Raw genomic sequence first — 9198 nt, forward strand, 5'->3', positions numbered from 1 at the left:
GAAGAAGGTGTTGAACATATGAAGGCGATCACCCGCTTACACCCTAGGAAGACTCAACACCATGTCCATAATTGCTTGCATCTCATTAGTTGCTGTGGTGTGAAATGGTGTATGAGTACTTACACTTCTACTTTCAACAATAACATCTGACATGCTCTTCAAAGAGTTGGACATCTCTTGCACAACTGAACGCTTTTTTCTTGGTTTCTTGCAAATTTCCCTGAAAAGGTGGACACCGCTTGCCAAGCCTTTCCCCTTATTCACTGCCGGTCTTGCGCTCGACAATGCAGGGCCTTCAACCTCCATTGGGTCAATTAAGTTCGCAGAGGGTTCACATTGGGGGTTGTGAAATTCTTTGCTATCAGTGGAGTCCCCAAACCCTTCGATGCATTCCTTTGGTATTTCACCACTCGTGCAGAATGCATTTTTCCTCTTTGCAACCGTGCCTTCAAACATGATTTCCGTGGACTTAACATTCGGCAAAGGTTTGTTTTTAAAGGTTAATGCCTTGGGACATGCCTACATGTGGACAACCAGTAGTTAGAACACAATATAGTTATAGACAGCTGAGTTTTTCACAATTATGTAAAGTGAACTAATCTGAACCTTTCAGGTCCACTACTCATCAATGGCCTCAATAATCCTAGTTATAGGATCATAACCCAACCCAGTCTCACCAAAACACTCCTTCCAAGCCTTCCACTGTTTTCTCAGATAATTCCATTTTTTTTAAACTACGTGTGAGTCACAACTTTTCCCATTTCTCCCAACTGCTTAATCACTGCATCAACCCCTTCCTTTCTAAAAAATCCTTCATCCCTCTTACAGTCTAGGACTTGAGTAGCAGACAAATCACAATAAGCTTTTAGTTCCTTAGGTTCTTTCCACCCAGTTCTCACTTCATTACCATCGGCCTTCGATTTCCCCTTACCCATTTTTGCTACAACTTCCTTCTATACTCATTGAGGTATTTCAACGAATAGTTTGTATGCATATCTTAATCAGTTACGCATGCCCAAATGAAAAATGCAAAGTAAACTCACATATAGTCCAAATACAACATTGGCAGGAAGAAAAACACACAAAATTACACGAAGGAGAGAGAAACCCACATACTAATGTTATGGAAAACATAAAAACCATACACAAACATTGAACACAAAACCACAAATTGAAGCCTCATGGAAAACAATATAACCACACACCAATAGATCAGAGAGTATGAAAAGTTAGACACAACTTACCTGTGAATGCAGAGACCCACAGTGGCGGCAACAACGTCCCAAGCGGAGAGAAGGTGAGCTCGAGCGAAGCACGAAGGGATGGGTTTTTTTTGTTCTGTGTGGGTTTGTGATTACCATGTTCCAGCTCTTGTTTTGATGGTTTATTGGTTGGTGGATAGGTGGATTTCATTGAAGAGGAAGAGGGCAAAGCATTGATGAAAATTGAAGACATCTCTGCACGGTAGTTGAGAGGAAGAAAGGGTAGAATGTGAAAATTTAGCCGTTCGAGAGAACGCACCATTTTGTGTTTCTGCATCGTGGGTCAGAGTTTTGTGAACAGTACAGTACACAGTGCAACGCATTTTGTGTTTATAATGCTCAAGTCCACATGGAATACCTGCACACGCACAGACATTTAATGAAATAGTGTGTCTTTCATTTTGCATTTTAGCCGAGATTTTTTGCCCGTTTACTTCCTGCCATTGTAGTCGTGGGTCCTACGCCCATCAAAACGCAAACGTGAAACGCTTTCATAAATGCCAGATCTAAACGTTGCCTAAGTGTGCATTTGGCAGTGGCTTAGAAAGTTAGTTTTTTTTACTATTCAGCTTATTTTTGCTACTATTCATAGGTCTCATTGCACTTTTTGATATTATTAATGGATACCACTATACTATTTCAGTTACCTTTTAACTTTATCTACAATACTTTTAACACATAGTTTTCAATTTCAGCTAAATAAGCTATTTCCAAATAAACACTAGCTAGCACATTATTTTCCCTTTAGGTAGTTGTCCATCATGCCCCCATATTCAAGGGTATTACAAAGTGCCCTATTCCAGCCCAACCCGTGCAATTCTCCATTAACTAAATGATTAGCCCAAATAGTGCAAGTTAGGCCTATCAGAACACAACAGAAAGCTAAACAAAGTATGAGTTTAGCCCATTAAATAAATAGAGTTTTAGATGAGTTTCAAATTTTTTTTTTCAATTGAATAAAAAAAATTGCACAAGAAAAAAGATGGAACCAATATCATTTCTCTACTATATTCAAACTTCCATCCTCAATTAGATTTCTAAGATGAAGTTCATGATCTGATGCCATTTTAACTAACTATACACTCATATTTCACATACACAAACACGCACAAATCCATTCAAGAAGGCCCAAGGCCCGAAACTTACTAAACCTACAAGCTCAGCGAGAAGTCTGTTCTAAAAAAAAGTCCCAACTCTAAGACCAAGCAATGGCCAGCCCGAAATTTCTAGGCCAATCTAGACCAAGATGCTTCCTTCGCTTAGCCCCCACATCTGCAAGAAATGAAGGGTTGTTTGTACTCCTGATTCTTTAACGATGTCTCCTTTAAAAATTATACTAGCGCATAAGCCCTTACCAATCCCTCGTTAAACGACATTCCATTATGGAATTTTCCACCACTGCTATATAAATCCATTTTCTCCATTCTAAGATACATAAATGTCATCTCTTCTCCTTCTTTTTTTAGTTATAGTGAAATAGAGTTAGTCTTGTTATATTGCAAACATCCCAATATCTTGGTCTTCCTAAGACTCAAGATATTGAGTGAGCCTCACTCTCTATTTCCTAGTTCTTCTTCTCTACTCCACCTTTAGTACCTCCATGAAAAGCCTCCTCCTCCACTATGTGGATCTTGCATGCAAATATAATCCATTTTCCTAACTTGTTTTTCATTTTGTTATAATTTTAATTTAAGATTAAAGCATGTTAGTTGATTATTTAAATTCCATGAATGTTCTAGAATGTTCTTGATATACTTAAATAATACTTATATGTGTTTTTGAATGTTCTTGGTTGTTTATCACATGTTCATATATAGCACCAACGTTAATCTTAAATTCATATACAAAATATGAAAAACATGTTAATTTCATAATTCTCTCAAATGCTTGAATCTAGGATATCACCATTCATACAAATTCACTATAATTTATTTTTCAATCCAAATGTGATGATAAATAAATTGAATTAGGGTTTATCACATCATTCATTTAAATTCAAGCAAGTAGCATGCCAATTTAAATTATTACAATAAATATACAATTGATTGATAATATGTTGATTGATTGGATGATGTGACATGAACATCGGCCACAATAATTTAGAAGACCAATATCATCGGGCAAGCTGGGTGTCTAACACCTTCCCCATCTTATAACATAACCTTCGAGCTTAGATTAGGGGTTAGTAGATCAAATACTTATCCATGTAATTTTTAATTTCTAGATTGTAACTAAGAAACAAAGTTATGTACTTTATCTTAGATTGTATTTAGGACCAAAACAATGTAATTTCCTAAGATGAATGTACATTCATTATGAAATTAATGAAATGATTAATTTTTCAATTTTGATTTAAAATAATAAAAAATTCCAATAATTAAATAAGTGGTGACTATATTGTAAAACTCTTAATATAGGGGGGAAAATGTAATCAGTCGAACCACCATTTTGAGAGACACCAACATGAACCCACCCATTCACATGGGTTTAGCCCAAACTAATCAACTCAAATAGGTTGGGAGTGTGTCTCTCACACATTCATATTTACTTGATTTTATTGTACTTGTTTCTTATGTCGTACCTATTTCTTCTTGCCTTACATTGTAAGGTCTAACCTATCTTGTGCAAATGATTCAGGCTATTGGTTTTAAGTTCAAGTTTTCATTTCAGTCTTTAGAGTTAAGTGTGAGTCCTCTGTTGGTCTTAGGTTTCCAATTCACAATTAAGTCTAGAGTTTGTATATATCTATTTTGCCACAGAATAGCCAAATGAGAAGATTGAAAAGTCCATGTTTAATTGGTTTTATTCAGTGACAAATTTATATGTATGTTTTAGTCTTTTTAATATATCTTTTTGGGATTTAATTGTATTTGAGGATAGAAAATACTTAAGCCACTTTACACTTACGAAGGCTACATTCAGAGACAACTCGTGATCTTAGGCTACTTGCTTGACCCACGAGTGACATGTGGCACAAGAAATAGATCAGAGTGCTTTTTGGTGGTTTTCCATTCTCTCTCTCACCATCTCTCGAACCTAAGTCTTGGTACTTATTATAAGTATTCAAGCCATTGAGATACTACAAGAGCCAGTGGTGGTTTTCCACTGGTGCTTCAATGGAGGTGTCTTCAGCAAGCTAGGAGGAGAAAGCATTCGGAGAAGTCACTTGCTAGCTGTAACTTGGAGGGGTCAAGTACAAGAAGGTTATGGGCTTGGATGGATCATAGTATTCCTTTGTACTGTAAATATCTTACCTAGTGGTGATTTCCAACTATGTGGTTGGGGGTGAGGTTTATCCACCCGAGTTTTGGGTTTTCCCCTCATCCTAAACACTTCCTTGTTTTTAGTGTTGGTTTGATTTCTTTTATAATATTCCAAATTGCTATTTATATGCTTCAATTATGATAGCTTTACATTTGTTATATGGAATTTGGTTAGATCACATGCATTGGATACATTAGTTGTTTTAGTCTAAAAGTGATTAAGCCATAAAAATTGTGTTTTAGGGTTCTAAATACATGCTAGGGTAATATTAGCATTTTATAATAACAAAATCAAATCTCCACAGATCGTAACAAAAAAAAAAAAAAAAGCCCCAAAACATCAAAACAAAACCGAATGTAACCCAAATACCTAAATCTATACCAATCCAACCAAAATACCCAAAAACTAAGTCGTATTTCATACCCAAATCTAAGAAAGGGAAACAAAATTACCGAAGGCAATTTCTATGATCTAAATGGTGGCAGGTAAATGGCCTGATCAACAGAGTTGATGGCACTTAGATTTCTCTTCCTCAATCTCAATTCCTGTGTGTGCCTCTCTCTCTCTCTCTCTCATTTTTGTATTTTGACTGGTTGGTTTTTTAATTTAAGAAAGAAACTTTTAAACGGTGTTTTAATGTTTCATAACTCTTCACTTTTAACAGGTAAACGTGTTAGAAGATGGATAAATTTTGAAGAATCCTCAAACGGTGTAATGATTGGGCTTTTGTGACTTTAAACTGTCTTCATGGCAAAAGTTTAAGTAGGTTTATTTATAGTATTAGATTAGACAGGTATTTAAGATTTTTATTCAATTTTTTTTTTTTAATTCCATAATTACAATGTGAAGGAAAGATTTAAATTCTAAATATCTCATTGGAAATACCACAGATGTCAATAGGACTATCAACCATAAGGTTTTTGGCATGGGGAAATATCTTTTAATTCAAAAGTCTATCTGAAGGCACACAGCACACAACCCTTTATCAAAAACTTGTACTAGAATGACATGTTCTTCGTCACATTTGATATGATATTCAAGCAATAAAGATTAAAAACTAGCTGCAGTCAGCCCTAGACGGAAAGTGCAAGATTCCTAAGAAAAATGCTCATTTTATATATATATATATATATATATATTAAAAACAAAAAAACAAAAAAACATTATAGACTCCTCTGGTTTCCCTTGAGAGGCATATTCGATTTGTCACGCCAATTAGTTTTAGTTTCATTGACCACATGCATGTTGATGTGGGGTTTTTCAAGTTGTTTGGTTGTGTTGAGAGGGACCAGAGGATTGGCAAAATTCGGTAACTTTACGCTAATTAAAGTTGGTTACATCAACATATATAGATGCAGTGAAGTAATTGCAAGAAAGCTCAAAGATAGGAGATTGATGTGCTTAATCCCAACAACTTTAGGTAGGAGGGTGGTAATTTAGTTCCATTCCCACCTTATGCCAAATTAGACTATTTCAATGTGAATGACATATATTGGACTTCACCAATCTAGAAAGTGACCGGCAATGGACGTATGTATTTCATCAACATAATAAGTTAAGGGCTTTTAATTAATTATTAAAAAAAAAAACATTATGGGCTTTTACTAATATTAATTATAGATATAAATGTGGGTATCAATTTGGTCAAAGAACTTCTGATTTACACATTCAATCCTAGAAAAATTAACCATATGCATTCAACTATATTTTTTTGTCTAAACCTAATCACGAGATGTACAAATTTTTTTTTTTTTTTAATTTTTTTTTTTATATCATATCATCAATAATTTTTTAATGACATCTTTAACCTCAAAAGATTGCACAATTAATTAGAAACTGCATTTCATGAAGTGTAGCTCACTAGTTTGAATCTTTCATTTCCCCTTTCCTTTGGATCAAAAATCACCTCTCTCTCTCTCTCTCTCTCTCTCTCTCTATATATATATATATATAAAATAAAAATTTTCATTTTGAAGCATGAAGGCATATTACAAAATACCCCAATTATGCAAAATGCTAAATATTCAGGTGAGGATATTGGAAAAATTTCTCTACCAACATTGGTTCCTTGAGGATCCACTCTGTTTGTTATTCTAGGTTGAATGACAAATTTGGTTGTAATCTTTACAAAAGTTACATTGTAATTGTTATTTAAATTCAATTGTGATCGTTTGGAGTAAGTGAGGTTGAAGTCAAAACAGAGTTGTTCACTATTCTAAGTCTGGGAATTTCAATCGAGCATAATGAAGCCTATTTGAAAGGATGATGGAAACAAAGTTTTGTCTGACAGTTAGCATGCCTTTTGTAGTCTTTCAACCCTATAACTCTACACCTTATACGAACCCAAAAAAAAAAAATCCCTAATATTGAAGAGAGAAAGACGATCACATATCTCATTGAGAATATTTCAACCTCTCCAATTGCCATATATAAGTACTTGAGAGGAGTTTACCACCTAACACAAGATCACCAACAATGTTGTTGGAGTATTGTGAAACCATTGAGACATTGCAAAATTTTCAAGTGACCTTGAAGTAACCAAGAGATTGGTTTGGCAATTGATGACCAACTTTCGGCACAAAATCACTGTGAAGACTAAAATCTAGTTCAACAGTATGAGTAGAGCAGAGAGTTTGGATACACTGTCTATTACTTCTATTGCGTGTTTTTCTTGATTGCATTTATATATGTTACACTTAAACTTGATTAATTAATTATTCAATTGAATAACTAATAAAATTAATTGTAAGTTAGACTAGGGTCTAAACAACGATTTTTTCTCACTTGGATATTTGGTTCTCAACTTCTGATAGTAGTCCGAGGACAGAAGCACTCACAATTTGAGCCTCGGGAAATTTTAGATTAATATCATTTAAAAGTTATGAATAATATAACATAAATTATGTGTATAATATATATCACTAAATAAAATATAAGAAAATTTAATAGAAAAATATAATAGATGGATTATTTTATTATTAATCTTATGTTTAAGGATGAATCGTTCAAATTAAATTTCAAATACAAAATTGATATCTAGTTTAAAATTCAACGTCAATACTTAATGCTTATATATCCTGGTAAAAATTGTCAATGTTTAGCTGCCTTCCCTACCGATTTACCAAAAAAAATTGACTTTTTCAACAACATGCATTCATTTTGAGGAAGAAACAAAAAATAAAAAATAAATAAAAATAACAGCCACATACATTCGTAAAGAACTAGGAACAGCCTGTTGAATTGGTGCTGTAACCAAATGAACATTTGCTGTTGAATTGGTCCTGTTAGCAAGTTTTACGGTGGCTATATGCAATATATAGTGAAGAAAAAAAGAAGAAGCCTACATGACTTCACGCTTATGGTGATATTACGATTGGATTAAAAGAAGAAAATGAATTGTCACGTAGTTGTAAGCCATGATAATAGGGAACCCAGTGTGCTTGAACAGTAAATAATTAAAATCATAAAAATCAAAAGTGATGGAAAAATATTGGAAAATCAAAGAGAGAGAGAGAGAGAGAGAGAAAATAAACAACGTAATAATGTTATTCATGAACATGTGTATTATTGCGAGTTTAGGATATATAGTATAAAAATTTCCTTTACAGAGGGACACCGACAAACTCAAAGTTAGTACAGTACCTCTACATATATGTATGTTTTTGTGTGTTCCTCCTGATCTAGCTAGTAATCTTGAGAATAGAAGTCAATTATCTCCTTGAGGTTGAGCTTAAACAAAGAAGAACAATCATTATACATCAACCACAACATGTGCTCGAACAAAATCGAATCCACATCCACGAAAATCACCCTCTTCTTGCTCCTATGATCCACAACAAAATTCTTCTCCTGATCATTCTTCTTCATCATCTCAATCAAAACCCGAAAGGGGTTTTCTTCTAGCACAAATGGATCCACCAAGAATTCTCTCTTCTCCTTCCCGACCACCACGGTCACTTGATGCCCCGACTCCTCGAACCCATCTTCGGTTAAAGGCCGGTAGCCTAGCCGTGACCCCGTGCAGCGCCTCTTCAAGATAGTCACCGGCAAGACCAAGCAATCCATTAAAAAGGAAAAATCCTTGTGCCTAGACTATGGGGGAAATGGTCATAAAATGTGTATCAAGAATAGGTGGGTGAGAGGAAATATATATATGTAGGCCTATAAATAAACTATGTATGTATGTGTATTTGTGGGTTTCTTTGGTGTTGGGCTATGTTGGTTTTTTATATATAACTTGGCTTGTTGGGAAGTGAAAGCGAAGGAAAGTGATTAGGAAGAGAGATTGAAAGTGTGGAATTGAATTTAATTGAAAGGATAGGACAAAGCCAACGGCTAGAGAAAAAAAAAAGAAAAAAAAAAGGAAAGAGTATTTATATTTATAACCAATTAAAGAAGCAGATTGGGTGGAATGGTATATATGTGGCTGTGGTATTTGATGTTTCAGGCTTTGCTGGCAAATAATAGAGAGCCGTTGGTGTCTACGCAGTAGTAGTGAGGAAGAATCTTTGGGGAGTTAGGAATTGGATTAGGACTGCCGACTTAAGAGGTGGACCACAGCTGCTCTAATTGCGCGTGTATCGCGTATCATATAATCAGAGCTCCCACGACTTAATTGGTTTTTGTTTTTGTTTCATTTTTGGGTGGTTGTGTGCCCGCTCCATTTGTAGTG

General features: G+C 34.7%; 1 protein-coding gene across 1 annotated transcript; it reads right to left on the reverse strand.

Moving 5' to 3' along the window:
- Positions 1–8063: 8063 nt before the first annotated feature.
- LOC115972098 lies at positions 8064–8675 on the reverse strand. The gene has a single exon (XM_031092247.1). The coding sequence runs from the start codon at positions 8589–8591 to the stop codon at positions 8211–8213; it is 381 nt and encodes a 126-aa protein (XP_030948107.1). The 5' UTR covers positions 8592–8675; the 3' UTR covers positions 8064–8210.
- Between the last annotated feature and the right edge of the window lie 523 nt (positions 8676–9198).

The sequence above is a fragment of the Quercus lobata genome, chromosome 12, assembly GCF_001633185.2.
Source record: "Quercus lobata isolate SW786 chromosome 12, ValleyOak3.0 Primary Assembly, whole genome shotgun sequence".
Taxonomy (NCBI): Eukaryota; Viridiplantae; Streptophyta; class Magnoliopsida; order Fagales; family Fagaceae; genus Quercus; species Quercus lobata.

Coding starts and splice junctions, on each gene's coding strand:
- LOC115972098 (XM_031092247.1), bottom strand. CDS start 8,591: ATGGATTGCTTGGTCTTGCCGGTGACTATCTTGAAGAGGCGCTGCACG.